The sequence below is a fragment of the Lutjanus erythropterus genome, chromosome 14 (assembly GCF_056507025.1).
Source record: "Lutjanus erythropterus isolate fLutEry1 chromosome 14, fLutEry1.hap2, whole genome shotgun sequence".
Lineage (NCBI taxonomy): Eukaryota > Metazoa > Chordata > Actinopteri > Lutjaniformes > Lutjanidae > Lutjanus > Lutjanus erythropterus.
Genome location: NC_139330.1, coordinates 19,196,832 through 19,214,479, shown reverse-complemented (window position 1 = coordinate 19,214,479; position 17,648 = coordinate 19,196,832). Strand labels below are relative to the sequence as shown.

Below are 17,648 nucleotides of genomic sequence, written 5' to 3'. Positions count from 1 at the left end.
GTAGTTGGGCACATAAACAGTAAACACAGTTCATATCTCAGACAGCATTCAGAGCAAACCAGAAAAGCATGTGAGAGATGGAAACTCTCTACAGACCTACAATATAAAATATAGTTATGTAATATAGTATAGTCCCAAAATAGCTGTAGGAATAAATACAAAATGTATAGCTATATTTTTCAAGTAAAGATCTTCGAGCTAGAAAATCATGTTCAAATATTTCAAAATGAGTTTTAACTTCCAGTCCATTTAGCAGGAGTTTGTAAAACTGTTGAAACGGTCCACACCTCAGTTTGGCACTTCATTTATCAGCAACAAAATTGTTATGCTGTTGTACAAAGGCTTTACCACCATGCTGGTCCTCTGACAGTGAAAAGAAACATTGCCTTTTCCACATTACAAGCTTCCTCTTGGCAGTGCAGCTACAGTTAACTGAAGAAGGGGAGGCCTGAGGGTGTTCGCCTCAGCGCTGGCTGCTCATACCTTCTGTGTCCTGGCCCCAGCTGTGGGTTAGCAAAGAGAGGATTGCCATGCCTGTCCCCAGCCATCTGACGAGCCACCACCCCCGTCGCATCTTCTGTCAAGCCTTATTGCCTGCCCACCTGGACAAAAAAAAAAAAAAAAAGAAAAAAAAATCAAGACAGAGGATTTTTCATTCGAGTCTCAGCAAGCTTTCAGCGCACACGCCTGCACAGCTGTGACCAACACACACACACACACACACACACACACACACACACACACACACACACACACACACACACACACACACACACACACACACACACACACACACACACACACACATCTACCTATAGCATTATCATCTGGTCAAAATTTTTGAGGAACACATTAATCTCCCAACTGAACTTTGCTTACAGTAAATAACAAAATCCACTGCATTATCTGAATCAATCTGAATGCATGCAATTACTTGTGTATTACTTCAAAATCAACTTTACTCTCTACTGCATGAAGCCATACTGAAAGTGGAATTTAATTAAAACTGCCTCATGGGATGGACATTAGCAATTCTATAAAAAGAGACAAACTCTGAAATAAACTCCATACGTTTTAAATGGCCATATAAGATGTATTTAGGTATATATATGAGAATATTCATATTTTTATTTTAGATATTTTATATGATCTATTTGGCATATTCCCCACTAGATGCTTTGGCCACTGATATGTTCATCTGTCAGACAACCACACAGGACACCAGCAAAAAACTGGCGTATACCATCTAAACCCTGATAGATTGTATATCAAAAAACATGGTTATGTAATGTGTAAGACTGATGTTGTTTTGGGTGAACCCTTTCCTGACTTATCTTTGGAGGATTCAGAGCAAGCAACAGACAATGCATGAACGATTGGTGTGCCGGCAATGAGAGCGTGACCGGCCTTAAGTGATGAACTCAGGTGAGCACAGAGCAGCCCTTTTCCAATCAGTACATCTTACTACCCACTACAGATCCACAGGACAGGTTAGTGTAGAGACTTCAGCTATCTCGCTAACTAATAAATCAGCTAATGTGCAGCTCCTGGTGAGCTTGACTGGGTCATGAATAAGGACTGAAACAAGAGCAGCGTACTTAATTTAACTGGACAATGACTAAAGACAAACATACTTTGATATACTCAGAATAATGGATTATGTTTCAAGTGATGTTTAAGAAGCCTCTCTGAAAGCTTGGACACTTTTTTTTTTCTCAGCCTTAGCTACTTATGATTAATGAAATCCATTTCAACCACAAACAATTTAGGCTCACCCCAGCCTCCACTCTTGTTGAAAGCCCAAAGTAAAAAACTTTTTAAAGCACATATCTAAGTTTAAGCCCCAGCAGAAATTGATTCCAGATGGAATTTAACGCCATAAATAGAGTGCACAAATAGAAAAAAAACATCATTATCAGATGTTCAGACGTGTGTTACCAAACCACGAGCCGCCAGCAACAAAGAACAGACATTGTATAAGTTCCATACATTATGGTGACGCCTGAACCCAAATGACAGTCAGGATTTACAGTAAATACACCTATTCAGGGTCAAGTGGAAATCACAAGCAAAGCAGCGCATACAGATTGTATGTTGAGTCTTGTCGTGCATTGCACACACAAATCCACAGCACCACTCTGAGCTGGAGGAAGGCAAGGTGTTAGGAGGAGTAGAAAGGTTTTTCTGGCTTCTATCTGTCTGAGCTATTTGAAGTCACACCTTCCTCACAAGGCTTATTCTCAGAGCAGGCGATAAGCTGTGAAATCAGCTCTCATTGCATATGCTAAAGTGACAGGAAGGGACTCGCAAGCATCAACACTATCATATCAAAGCATGTTTGACAAAATCTCTAACTCATACTATCAGCATTTCCTTATTTGTGAGCGGGATTTCCCTCTCTTTTCCGCTCAGTATCTCCATCACACACATTGTACAGTACGTATTTACTTCTGACGAATCTGTGCAGACACACGCACAAACAGATTTTACACGACTGAACCCAAACAACAGACATCTTGCATGAAGACTCTGTGGACAGCAGGAGACAGCTGTGTTCTCCTCTCTTACAGTGCAACACAACAAGAGCGATTTCACACTGGTTTCCTATTCTCTCACTGCCATCTCATCTCTCTGGCTCCCAGTGGTGTTCCCTTTTGAAGCAGATTTGATTTCCCACATTCGTACATCTATCTTTCTTAAGAGGGCTGAGTAAGATTGCTTTGATCCCTTTCACATGAGAAAACCCAGACCTGCACAAGCAGCCACCCTGAAGAGGGAAGTTATTTCTTTCTATAGCTTCTTCCAAATCTCCTCTTGGTTGACATGGGAACGGCGCATCTCATTTACATAGGCTAACAACAATGTGCCTTCAAACTTAATGAAAACGGAAAGTGAAGAGATTGCTGACCGAGAGACTGAGCGCTGAGAGTCTCTAATACTCTCATGGAGCTCTCATAGTGGTCCATGAGTCACAACATGAACAGATATCTGTATTTACAGCAAGAACTGGTGAAAATATAAGAATGGGGAGTGCCTGCAAAGCTTAATTCAATCTAACACGAATGTGTGTTTAGCAAACCTAACTTTAAAACAAGTAAATCCAGATATAAGACTGAGCGGAGCTCTGTCCACATTTAGTTCCACATTTAGTTATGTAAACCTAAAGATGCTACCATAAATAAATTTGAGTGCTGATGGGACCTACAAAGTATAAAAGAGAGGTCCTCTGTATTCCTTGACAAAGCTGGCTAGCTAAAAAGTGGTGGTTGGTTAAAAAGTGAACAAAACATTACATTTTTTGCTAGCTAGCTAAAAAGTAAAAAAAAAAAAAGTAAAATTTTTTGCAAGCTAGCTTAAAAGTTATTTAGCCTAGTTAACCTACTCATGATGGAGAATTAGAGAAACTCGACGTTCTCCTCCTTTGAGAAAAACTTGCATCATAAAACTCATTCAGATTGAGTCTGTGCCTTCATTTTCTTTAAGGAACTTAATTATTTTTCTCAATCTTCCCAAAAAGGAGACTATTTAAGAAGTTAAACCACCTCAAGTGTAAGTTTAAAATTAACACTGAGTCACATTTTAAATTGGGGTTCAAAGATTTGGTACAAGAGAATTAGATTCAATCTAGGTTTAAAGAGAGGTTTAAATTAATTTTAAGGTTTAAAAGTGTGGTGCAACATAATTTAAAGTTAAACCACGATTTAATCAGAAAATTAATGCTTGTTGGTGCAACCCAGCCAAAGGGCAACAGTTCAATTACACTCTGCTCCACCTCAATGCATAACCACAATCCAACCACATCTCCCTCTAAATTAAGTGGTCTGCCACATAAAAATGATTGTCTTTCTGTTTTTTTTATAGTAACTCAACCATCATACCTATTTGGTAAAGCAGAAAAATGATTATACTAATGATGCATGAGGTGGTCGAGACACAGCAGACAGTGTTAAAGATAGGCTGGGGAGAGGTGAATGAAGCAATCACAGTTATGGATTACACAGAGAGTGAAGATGCAGTTCTTTATCCCCTAAGTGCAGGGGCTTTGCGCTCCCTGAAAGAGGAGAGAGAGAAAAAAACAGCTCGTCTTTCTCTTTCTTCCTCTGTGTTCCTTCGATCGCCTCTCATCCGGCATTGAATTCTTTCTCCACCTCTTCCTGTCCGTGTGCTCTGGTGTTGACAGACTGTCAGATGTCTCAGTAACAGAAATCACAACTTTTTTTTTTTATTAACTCTTCAAGGCAAAACATGTCAACAAGAGCAGGAGCCATTATATTATTGATAATTCACTGCTCCTTGTATGTAGAAATGAATAGAAATGAAGGCTAGGACGATGCACTTATCTCTCAATGTAACACTTGAGTGCCAGTTCAATATGTATTGTGATTCTTAAGTATTCAATATTACAATTTAATGCCTGTACATCCTGAATCATATTCCCAAAAACAATGCATATCACATTCACGGTCAGTCTTTGAGTTTTATTTCAACAGCATCATTGCGACCCTGCAGGTAGAAGAAGTAAACAAAATACTTTTTAAAAATAGCTAAACTGCTCATCAAGCTTGTGCTATAAGGAGTTAATAAATAAAATAAGATGTTAGACCAAACCGAAAAGAGCCCTTGAAAACAGCACAAATGTTAGCCTTTATATTACAACATGAATTGTTTCACCTGTTTTATGTCAAAATCCATCTATTGAGTGCTACAAAACAGCTGAAATTGCCAGACAGAGTGTGGATCCGAGATGGTGACCGCTGAAGCAGCAAGTAATGACACCTTACTGTTGTTTTCCAGCTGTTAAGTGTGGGTGTGGATGCTGCTTCTCTTTGATAGCCGACAGTGGAGGATTTTCGAGTGGGTCAGCGTACAACTAGTGTCTCTTAAATATGTAACAGCACAGTCAGTCAACCACTGTAGCAGAACAAAATGGACTGGGAGCAGAAGAGTCAAGATTCACTGACATAACCTGACCGATGTGCCACTCCAATAATCTCTTACTGTTGACTGACTGCTACATATTTCACTACAGTCTAAACGCCAGTGCCAGGCTACATGGCTGAAATAACTGCCACTGTATTTACACGGATATTTACTGAAAGATATATATAATGATATAGTAAATGTTTGAAGAATCACATAAAATAATCAAACTGGTGGTCAAAGCAGAGGAATGTGTTCCATTGTTACAGTGTACATTACATGAGACCAAATTTTCATAAGTGTAAAATAAAATCTTTGATTGAAAGTTTTGTGGTTCTAAACTTACAGGCCTGGTCTGGTTGTAGCTCATGGCAGCATGGCACTCTTGGGGCCACTCTCCTTAAATTGGCAATTTTGTGTTGCAAATTATGAATGATGAATCTAAGACGGAGAAAATGATGAAACCTGGCTATTTTGATCAAATCACGTTTAAATTAATCAAATGACTTGAAAATGTTTCACTCCATTTTTCATTTCACATTCATTTTTACTCATGCATCTTTAATGTCATATGAATTTTCATCTATTTCAATTTCTTGCATTTTTATCCATTTATTTGTGTTACTTCCACCCCTCATAATAACATCATGATAAGATCATAAGTCTGCTAAAAGTTGACAAATGATAAATTACTGTCAAATCTTACAAGATAGTAAAAATGAAACAAGAATAATTCTACAAAATTTGAGACATGAAATTAAATTTGCTCAAATGAGCAAATACCAGAGGGAAAGGAACTGAGGATCCTGTGTCATCAGTGTCACGTCAGCGTGTTGCCTCTGCTTTGAATTCTAACGTATGGCAGTCTCTGTCCAGCAGGACACATGCAACCCAACAAGCTAACAACAGCACAGTAAGAAAAGTGTCTTAAACCACTGTAACTGCTGGCTATACACTCAGTTGCCAGTTTATTAGGTACATCTAGCTTTGTTATCCACATTAATAAGTTTATACTTTGAAACAGTCTCGGTGTTCTTCCAAAAGTTATATTAAACAAAGACTCAAAGTTCTGGTATAAACTTATCCAGGTTGTGGAACGTGGTTGGTGACACTGCATCCCTTGGAACCTCCAACCGAGTTGAACATTAATCAACAAAGTGCCTAATGCTAACAAGAGAAAAACAGCAATTTCTCAAGAGATTTGACGTCCTCATCAATCTCATATCAGCCTCCTCCCCTTAGTGGAGCTAATGGAAATTGCAGACTCATCAGTGTAACAAAAGCGGTGGATTACATCTCAAGTTGCTCCTCCCCATCCTCATTTACAGTACGGAGCCATGTCATCTGATTGATCAAGCAACCAGATGAAAAATAATGCACTATAAATTATGTGAAGATCTAAGTCATAAAACCTGGGAGATGCCAGCAGCACACAGGTTCATAAATTAACCATCAGCGGACACCGTTTTACCCATAATGCTAGAGTGCTCACACAAACTGCAACACAAGGAGTATTTGTTTAATCAGCTTGTTTACAACCTTATTACATCCCAATTAGAATGATAATAGCGGCAGACCGTCCTGTCATATTCATATTTAAAACACCCGCAGGCCACACTCATTGCCCTTTTACAGGAACAGTTAGAGTTGCAATAAACAATGGATTGGAATATGCCTAATAAAGCCATCACCGATCAATTAAAACATGCTTTGATAGACCCTGTTGCCAAACAAGCAAATACAAGAATGGATAATGAACAAGAAACTGGCGCTTTGTGAATTATTTCATGGGATTAAAAGCATATGATTGGCAGTGGCTCGGCATTCTTTTCTCACAGCTAAAATACTGATCCTTTCTGTGTGTGGTTTGCATGTTTCACTGTTTGATTCCCTTGGGCGCCTTATTCACACAGTCAAATACCTGTAGCTTAGGTGAAGTGGGAACTACACTTCCCTTTGTATGTGTAAATGTGACTGCTGGCTCCAGCTAGGCAAAGCTAACATGGCTAATTAACAATTAATGTCGGCTTTCTAGGTAAAATTTTCTGAAAAACATGTCTCAACACGCTTGTCAACACCCTGGTGTTCCCAGGAGGGTTCGTGTCACCTGGTGTCCACCAATATCACACTTTCACATATTTCTCCCATTACCGAGTGCATTCATTAAGGAAATACAGACAGCACACGACAAATAAAAAAAAGCCACTTTTCATATTTCCGCAGCCACACAGCTGCACAACATGTTCAGGCTCTCAGCTGTCCAGACTGAGTAAGTTGGCAGAGCACCAGAGAAGAGATGACATGCATAATTCCAGACATTTTCTTTCTACAACAGACGGTGTCTTATTTTATTTAACATATGACTTTTCTGATCAACATGTGACACACAAAATATCAGTTATGACACCTCTGACAAGCTCTGAGCTTAGCGAAGGCAGCTGGCACACGGCTTACTGTACAGCAACCTTTTCACAGTCCAGCTTCTGTATGATCAGGGCTTCACTTCAGATAGAAGGTAAACACCCTCATTTATTGTGCTTTATAGATGTGTCCCATTCACACAGACTCACACACATCGATGGCAGTGAGGTATGATGCTGGCCTGACCACTGTGAGCAATTTGGGCTTCAATGTCCTGCACAAAGACATTTTATGGGCAGGAGGAACTGGGGATCAAACCGCCAACCAAGTGATTTAGGGTTGGGTGATATGACAGTATAGAACTTGCAACAGCAGAAATGTGTCCACTGGTAGAGATTAACCTTGGTTGGTACAAAGGTATTTCAGTTTACCAGGGTATTAAGAAGTGCTAAATGTATGATTTTCAATGCTGCCTCTTTCTAATAAACTGATGCAGAGAGAGTTACAGGACTAACTAGTAGAAAGAAAGAAGAAAAAAGTCTCTGTCCATGTTTGGGAGTTTTTAGTCCCAGTGATAAAAGTAAACCAACAAACATGTCAGACTACTGATTGGTCAGAGTACCATGTAATTCTAGTTGAGTGAGTGTGAGAGAGGAAGTAGCATCACTGCAGTGAAGTTGTCCGCCTGGCAGTAAATGTACAGTTTAGGTTTGAATTTGTCAGTTAATGAAGGCTGCAGCTTCTCAAGAAAAGCAAAGCTCTCGAGTGTGTGCTGTTTCCCAACTGCGGGAATGACATGGTTATGACAACCAGCTATGCCTACGTTGAGACAGCACTATCTCTATGGAGTATATTTGAGTTGGGGCGGTTTTACACTAGTTTTACACAAATACTACCAATATAGGCCTAACCTGGTAAAATTTCAGGTAGGTATGAGAGTTATGAAGATATAGATGCTGCTCAAGCCTCGCACGATTATAATGTGATGTCATGCAATTAGCATCTAAACACAAAGTTGTGCACTTGTGAATCTGGAATGCGGAGTTGTGGTCTTAGAATACAGTCAGACAGTGCATCAGTCATTACAGCAAATGACCAAAATGTGACGTCAGGTTAGGTAACGTGTGTGATGTCTCACCTGTGACTGTAAATTGATCTTAACTTGGAAATTACGTAACATACCTGTCACAGCAACATAACACCGACTGCCAAACACTAGTGTGTAACTCAAAACTAGGGAATGTCAACGAACCTGACACCAAGCACGGTGACACACGGCCACACGTGCGTGCATGTGCACAACCCGCAAAAAGCAAACCGAACGATGAATAAATAAAGCAAATGTTGAGTCAGTGGCTAGGTGTGCTAGAACAGTGCAGAGTTATTCATTACCTACTGCGAGATGTAATCAGTGGTAGCGAGAGGCTCTAATGACGAGAGTGATTAGCCCCGGCTAACAGGCCGGCCTGCACATGGCTCGCACCCAGCCTGAGATAGCATTCAAAACACAAACAGAATGAGATCAGGCTAAACATGCAGGCAGGCAGCTGGTGCTAAAGCCTTATCTCTCTCCTCCTGTGTGTTTATCTATACAAGCCACCTACACCGGCTCATAGATACCAAGACAATTCATTAACTGATTACTGTAAGGTATTTGATCACAGAGACAGGGCAACTTTTGAGAGGACACTGTAGCTCACGCTCTGCACTGCTGAGCCAGACACTCCCCCTCACACTCCCCCACAATTTCAGCTGCACCAGGCAACCTTAGTTTACTGTGAGAAGTGATTGTTTAAACTGGACCTGATATCAGTAAACTGCACACATCATGCTTATGTTTACCAATCCAGCTGGTCAGTGATGTTTGAACCAAGGGAACCAGTTTCATTTGAATGGAGCTCTCATTTAGGAAACAGCTTTTTAATTTGCTCTAAAAGTCACAGTGAAATGAAAAATGGCTTTTACACCTCATTAGACTTTCCATTTTCCATGCCATGATACACACCTATTTAACAGCAAATGCCAAAAATCAGTTTTGCTTCCCACGAAAGAGTGCATCTTTAATGGTTCATCTTAAGGAACAAAAGTAGATCCAACTTCAATCAATAACGTCTTTTGGCAAAAATTTACTTTGGCTTCCCCATTCAGTTCTCTTCCTAACAGATATCAGATTTGCTTTTGAGCGATCACTCCCTGCATTACAGCCGGCTCTGATCATTCATTACAGTATAACAAATTAGGGAAGCAAAATCTTCTCAAAATGCTGTTTAGTGACAATTTCAGTTTTAACTTATTGCTTCATCAGGGCAGAGAGGAAAACAGCATGAAACTGAAGCAGAGCCAGGAGATTTATCAACATAATAGCTTATCATATAAGGCTCCACCATTATTGCTGTCATTACCATAATTATTCATCCATCTTCGAGGAGAAAACAGTGTTTAATTTACTATTCATAATGTAAAAATACAAACTCCAATTCCAAAAAGTTTGGGAGACTGTGTCAAACATATTCATGTGAAGACATTACCTAGACATTTAATGTTCAAACTGATAAACCTTATTGTTTTTTTTGCCAAATATATAATCATTGTGAATTTGATACCTGCAACATGTTCAAAAAAAAAGTTGCAACGGGGGCATGTTTACCGCCGTGTTACATCACTTTATCTTTTAACAACACTCAGTAAGTGTTTGGGAGGTATTACATTTTGTTTTTCTGTCCCAGCTCTTTTGGAATAGGGGTTTATACATTTTCTTTACATGGAATCAGAAAAATAAAGCCACAGCAGCATGCAGCCGGATCAAAGGGGTGGTAATATACATTTTAGTGATGGAATGACACTCGCTTGCAGCATCAGCATGTTTAGAAAGCCAAGACTAGAAAATGACTGTGATCAAAACAAACACTAGAAATAGGTTTAACAGTTGACCTATGAATGCAGAGCACTCGATTTGATACATCGAAGCAATCTATAAATGTAAAGTGTAACTATCACAACCGATCAAGCTTGATTGGTTGTTTATATAACCTCTGCTGCCCACATCATATCCTGACACAGTTGTACAAATGTTATTTTATCATGCAGGTCTCAAAGGCAACATGACACTTTATGAGACTGTTCTAGCTGAGTGAATGTATTATATCACGTCATTGTTTGGGCATAGATATTTTCTTAAAGCGCCAAATGTATTCACATTTTGGACATCATTTGGGGGGGGGGGGGGGGGGGGGGATTATGGGCTGTGATGAACCCCCATTGGATTGCTCTAAAATTGAATTTACTTGTTTGCCTTTAATCACAAACACTGCAGGTGCTTCCCTCTGTGGGATGATGTAACTGTTATTATGACATGAGTGATTCCTAACTGCGTCCTCATTGTGTGCGAGGGGGTGGCAGTGGGAGCAGTGATCTCAATGTGCACTTGACACAGAAATGAAAAGCTATTATGCAGTTAGTGTTCATTCGGTTTCCCTAATTATGTAACTTTTTTTTTTTTTTCATCCCACCTCTGTTACAAGGTGTGTTTTATTATATTCGCTATGGGGGGGAGGGTGCTGAGCTGACTGGTGCTGATGCTAAACACAGACATAAAGGTTGGGATGTTTAGCCTGGGTATTAAGGCTGGGAAGACTGACCCTGATGGGAAAATGTATAAACACCATTATGTGCTTTTGCAGTGCTGCTAGCAGCAATGAAAGATTTAATGTAGGCCTCAAGTGCTCTCATGATTATTGTGATGGGCTAGGATGGTTTGAACATGATAAACCCTGTGCACCTGTTTATGCAATGCATTTTCCCCAACAAAAATGTACTTGTAAGTAAAAGAGGAAAGGACAGCTCCAGTGTTCGCTGTGACTCTTGTATAAGGAGGTATCCTAAATTACTGGCATTGACGACAAACGTAATAAATAAGATGTGATGATGATGAACAGTATTCAACAATATATTACAAAGTTATGTATAATCATTAGCCTCACAGATGAATCATCTAACTATCACACTCTGCCTGTTTTGTCTTCTACTATTCCTCCCTGCAATATTTAAATCCATTGATTAAATTACTTTCCCACCGCCCCCACCATCTAAGTGTGTTATCAATGCTTTGTTGGACTAAAGATGCTATAGTTAGGCTATAAACTCAAAGTGCCTGCTCCATACAGCAGCAGAATAAAGGGAGTCAGACTTTAAATGTAACATTGTTGGCTAACATGCAACTCATCTGTGGACATCAGATAGAGGGATGCATGACAGACCTGGCAACTTGAAACAAGTACAAGCACAAGTACTTTCATTTTGATACGTGCCAATACTGAGTACCTAAATCAGTGCTTAATAATGCCATTACAGTTCTTACGATTACTTTGAAAAACATTTCATTTTCATTTACAATTTCTAAATGTAACAATTGTTGTTGCGGTTTCCTGCTGCTAACATTGGCAAATTCATTGAACTTTGTGTTGTGCTTGTTATTCAGATTGCTTGCGTTGAAGGAGCTACTTTTCATAGAGTGGTATTGAGTGTGGTGGTATCGGAGTATGTTTATGAGTAGGAGTACATGTGCACAGTTTTGGACTGATACCAATACTGGCATCGGTATAGGTGCATCCCTAAACCAGTAAGAAAATTTCCTCACCAGCAGTAAATGCACAAATACACTGCACTCTCTATAGATGCTTCATAATGGAGGCCTCATACTGGTTTGCCACTGAAAAGCTTTTACTGCATGTAAGACACACACAGAAATGTAGGAGTAAAAACCACAGAGATTCAGTTAAAGGCTACAAAAGTACTCAGAACCCACCACAGAGAGACTTTAAACCATCTTCTCTGTGGTCATTGGCACAGACACAAATGTACTGATCCAGACAAAGATATGAAGGAGGAAACGGTGCTGACTGGCCCTGCTGCCAAACAGGACCACAACAGCGTGGGCTGGTTATCCACTGTTGTGTGGCCGCAGTGAGAACGAATGAATTTACTGCTTGGCACATCACAGCACGACTACAGCAGACTTTACCTGGGCCTGTGAAAATAAAGCCAAGTAACAAGCAGGTATCACCTGGTAGGGATCAGGCCCGTTTGGGAAATGTACACTGTCATTGTCAAATAAAGAGCAACCTGATTCTGCACCACTTTGATTTAATCATGTGAAATACAGCCAAAAGATTAAATTAAAGCTACAATCAGACAGAGGCAGCCAGCATTCATTATTGCACATTTTGATACAGACTATTAGATGTAATAAAGTAAAGCAGGATAACATATGGTAAGCAGTAACGGGCTGTTAGCCTTTATGCCACTGTTTTATCTAGTGTTAGGAGACAGTGATGGCTGCGTATGTGAAGCAGAAGCTCAGGAGAAAGTCGAGACAATACAGATGAAAAACAGTAGGGTGCACCACCAACTTCTCTTTAAGTCAAGAAACTTTTTACATTTTTGTTTTATTTAATAAATTATATGACGCAAAAACAAATAAAAAATGTATTCAAAATTGGATCGAACACAAAAAGCAGAAATCACTCAGCACGAGTTCATCATTACAATGTTTTTTAAAAAAGGCTTATAATTGCACACTATAGTATCTGTGATTTTTATTCATTCCTTTTTTTTTATTCTGTTGAATAAACCATAATAGGAAGCTGAAAAGTAAACCTACATGCAGTGCAGTAAAGTAGATAATGTATTCAGCTGCATCTAATGTCAACAGAGCCCGGTGGTCCACTAAACCTCTCATTTTCTCTAATTCAGAGCGAGTGGGGCACAGATCTCGGAGGTTCTAATCCCTCTGCCTTAGTCATCTCATGACCACATTCTAAATCTCTAAACCCTCGCTGAGCTCAGTCCATGTGGGTGCCACGAGCACTCTGCGCTGTCTGCTTAGCATCAACAATGCCCTATCCATGTCACAAGGTGCACTGCTCCGCACAATAGGAACCACTTAGCCACATGGTCTTAAACTCATGTAGCTGATGCCAGACGAAACAACGTGTTTGACTTTTTGTAAATCTTTAACCTCAGTGGGTGACTCTTACCCCTGCTAATCGCAGCACGGCTGTGATTGTCACAGGGTTCGTCTCCAAGCCTTATAACACAATGGATTGACTAATCCTTCCACAGAAAACTAAAATCCAAAAGGGTATGTTTAGTCTTATGAAGCATGTGGTCATTTTTGGCATATTGGTCTAGATGAGCAATATCGTTGAAAAAAGACAAGGAAATACTCCAAGTCATATTATTCCCTCTAGAGACAGACCAATAAATTGGCCAGGCTGATGTATTGGCCGGACTATAATTCCCTGCGAGGGAATGTTTCAGTAAATTAACTGGGTGCGGTTTGTGTTGCAAAAACCTTGCAAATGAATGATACAGTGTGCCAAGAGAAGAGTTCAGAAGACTTGTAACAAAACAATAACTAGTGAGTGAACCAATATACTATGCAGTGCCATCTGCCACTGCAATGTAGACCTCAGTAAAACTGATGAAAAATATCTTATCTCTATCTGGTCTTCCAAGGTCAGGACAGTCACTCAATCCATTTCAAAAATCTATATCCGACAGCTGCATTATACCATATGGATTTGTAAGGCAGCCTCAGGGATAAGACATCTCAATTATTCTTATTATTGCTCACATTTGTAAGGGAGTTTCATATACCTTATGGGCTCAACCAAGACATGTAATTTAAGACGTACATTTCCCCTTTTAAAAGCCTGTTTAAATGGCATGACGGCCACCACACAATGCTATCCACTCACCTCTGCAACTTCCACTGATGGCTTCAAATGCTTCAAAGGATTCTGCAATGACTGGTATAAAAGACAGAGTGCACTCATTTGGAATCGAGATGAATCTTTTATTGTCCAACACGGGCCTGAGAGTAACATCCGGGTGAATATGTGTCACAGTGATTCTTCAAAAATCAAACCAAAGAGCATCTCTGACCTCAGTCCCATAACTTTCAGATACACCGAAGCACATCCTGATAGAAACAACTGCATGAGAAACCAGGCAATTAGAAGAACACAGGAAAACTACTATATACACTGTAAACTATACCAGTCAAGGGTTATGATTCTCACTTGAGAGCAAGAGGTCCCGCATTCAGGTCCTGGACAAGCCCTCAATTGTTGTTGTCTCAAGGCCAGCAACAAAAAGGAATGCCACACACATATCTAGAGCTGCAATGATTATTGACTATTATTGATTTTGAGTCATTTTTAATAAAAAATGTCTAAATTCTCTGATTTCAGCTTCGCAAATGTGAATATTTCTTTAGTCTCTTTAGTCCTGATATGACAGTTAATGGAATATCTTTGTGTTTTGGACATAACAAGACATTTGAGGATGTCAACTTCAGAATTTTCCATCATTTTCTGACATTTTGCAGAACAAAACCCATTAGTTGCAGCCCTAGATATATCAGTCAAAAGTGATTGATTTAACTCTAACAAATTAACTAACTGGTGTGGTGTGTAAGTAGGGGAGTCAGTCATGTTAGAGATGTATGGATGAGTGAAAATATAGTGTAATATGTGTTGTTTTGGTGCAAACAAACTTTGCCACACATCCCGATTCCTTTGTGCCTCTTAGTTAAACGCTCTAAAAAAAACAGGAAACAGCACTGATCGTTGGGTAGCTCCCAATGAAGCTGAAGCTGCTGAATTATAGGTTTACTAAGCCTACTCAAACATGATCTTTACAGAAGAACCAGAACGAGAAAAGCCCAACTATGAAAAGCATCAAGAAAAATTTGGGAGTGAATAGAAACAGGAGTTTAAGCGACATCCAAGAACATAATGTACTGCAGTGTGAGCAGCCAATTTCCTCAACTATCCAAGAAGTCTGTGTAAGAAGCTGTGTTAAGTTGCGTTAAATTGCCTTTTCATAATTTTAAAATAAATGTCTATCCACAAAATGGTTAGAAAGACTGTTGTTGTTAAAGTGTGCAGAGGGTTACATGGTGTCATGTATTAGGTAAGGGATGGATACGTTTGGCTACAATGAATGTGACGGTGTTTCTGGTGTTTAGCAGCGGTTTAGTTTGTAAAGTCAGAGTAAGAATCTGTGAGGGCAGTTGGTATCTTATATCAACACTTGGACGAGACAGTGTGGTTTTGCTGCCTTAAGTCAAGTAGGAAATTCAACAACGCCTTGACTCGGTTGCTTTTTCTCTCATGAACAGGAAGACCTTGGCCTCCACAAGACACATTCAAATGCAACGCTATGACTTCAAATGACACGGTTTCAAAGATCCTGTGTAGACACACCACAATCTCTGTCAACCCACTAACTGTTATACAATAAATGAAAAGGTTGACATATGTACTCTGTATTTGTGTAAGCGTTGTATACATGTTTTGTATATATATCATGCCTTTTTCTCATGCATAACAACCTAATTAAAATAACTGTGCAGTGAAACTGAAAAGTAAACATTTAGTAAACAATTATGGTGTTAATTATGTATGTGGTGTACAGGCTGTAATGGTGAGAAACATGAGGAAAACTTTCAGAGAAGTTCAGCACACAGTGTTGTCTCCGCTGCAGAGCACCACAGGGTTTAAAGCATGGCTCAAGGGAATTTCTGCCACTGTGACAGGCGCCACAGATGTAATGCCAGCGACCCTCTAGTCAACAGCTCACAGCTGGAACACAACCAGTCTGACTAAAGCCACAATCAACAAATAAATAATGCAAATGCCCTAATTTCAAATTTCAAATAGGGTTTTTATTGCCTCAGCTCGGTGCAGAGTGAAACACAAATCAAACTTTCTTTTTCTCTTTTTCAATAAACTTCTCATTACGGAGTAAACTGATTGGTCAAAGGCCAAGATACTTTCATTTCTTCTTCTTCAGCAAAAAGCCTATAGCATCTCATTGGCATTTCAACTAAATTCCTTTTAAGGGAGGAGAAAGCACTAAACAGATGCTGTTGACTAGCTAGTTACAATGTGTGATATGTGATCTACAGTTAATTAAGAAAGCATATGAAATCCCACGTTTCATTGACTTTACTGCTTGGTTTCTGTACAATACTTATATCTGCTCTAAGCTTATTAACAGTGACTTATTTACCCAACACACCTTGTGCTGATTTCTTTTCTTTTCCTTTGTTTTTCCTTTTTTTTTAAAATAGAATTCATACTTATGTGCAGCTGCATTGTAGCCTTGAGCTGTTTCCTTTGTTCAGGCTTTCACACTCTGGAATTGCAAAGGTGAGAATAGGGCTTAAATAAGAAACTGACAGCACAATGACACTTGTGCCGGTGGACTGAATGTAGATTATATTGCAAGATATATTTCAATATTATAATAGTTTTCTCACATCTAAGTAGACTGGCATGCAGAACTTGTGACAAATCCATAATTGACAGTAATACGGACAACTGTAGAAGGGTTGAGAGAGTGAAAGAGTGATAAAGAGGGCAGACAATGATCGGGGAGAATGAACACATCCAACACTCAAGAAATGTGTTATTATATTAAAATAGATGTCCTCAAACTACATAGGCATCATTCCCCTGGTGCAGAGATAAGATCATCTGTCAGTCTCCTCAAACACACCTGTGTCTTTGACTCATCTCCATGCTCATTGCAGTCTGTTACACTGGTTTGGTACTAATGGTTCCCATTCGCACATTTCATACCGCTACAGGTAGCCGAGATGAAATAGAGTTTACTACCTCTGATATCTGACACTGAGCTGCTGATCTGATAATGGTGTTCTTGCTGTGCAGTACCTGCCCTTCCCCACATGGAAACAGGGAGGGAGAAGGTGGTAAATCATAGCACAGACTTGCAACCCACAGCCTCAGCTCCTCTGAATCTGTGAAAGAACATCATTGGAAATTGAAACACCGGGAGGAAGGTGAGATGGAAAGAAAGAGCATTTCACAATTGCGCCTGTTTCCTCTTCCTCTCACTATGCACTTGGGCCCAAATCATTTCAGGCATCACTACCCACGAGTCTCTTATCAAATAATATTGAAATGGTTACCCTGAGGTGTCCATTGTGCATATGAATAAAGTGATATTTGCTGAATGATAAGTAAGTTATGATAGTAATGTACTGTGGGGAAAATATTCTTTAAACTCTGATGAAATCCCAGTTTTATAACCCATCCTGTTTCTTCAATCTGTGAAACCTGACAGCAAAAATTTGAAATTGAGAGGCAAATAGTGTATTTTGAAATACCACATCCAAGTCTTCTCCTTGGTGCTAACTTATAACTATTCATCTGAAACTCTGGCATTTTACAGTTTTTAACAGGTCTACACAATATCTAGTCAAACTCAAGGCTGCTTTTAGAAATATCTTTATATGAACAATGGATCAAAGTGTAGTGTCATTTACATAACAAATT

The 17,648-nt window shown here is 39.5% G+C and overlaps 1 protein-coding gene across 2 annotated transcripts in view; it reads right to left on the bottom strand.

Moving 5' to 3' along the window:
* LOC146315483 (protocadherin-15-like) overlaps nt 1-17,648 on the bottom strand; it is a 278,737-nt gene that overhangs the window by 196,902 nt on the left and 64,187 nt on the right. For both annotated transcript variants that reach the window (XM_084735432.1, XM_084735431.1), the window contains one exon: nt 484-602. In XM_084735432.1, the coding sequence (XP_084591558.1) occupies nt 484-574 (91 nt within the window). In that variant the 5' untranslated portion in view covers nt 575-602. The remainder of the gene's footprint in view (nt 1-483; nt 603-17,648) is intronic.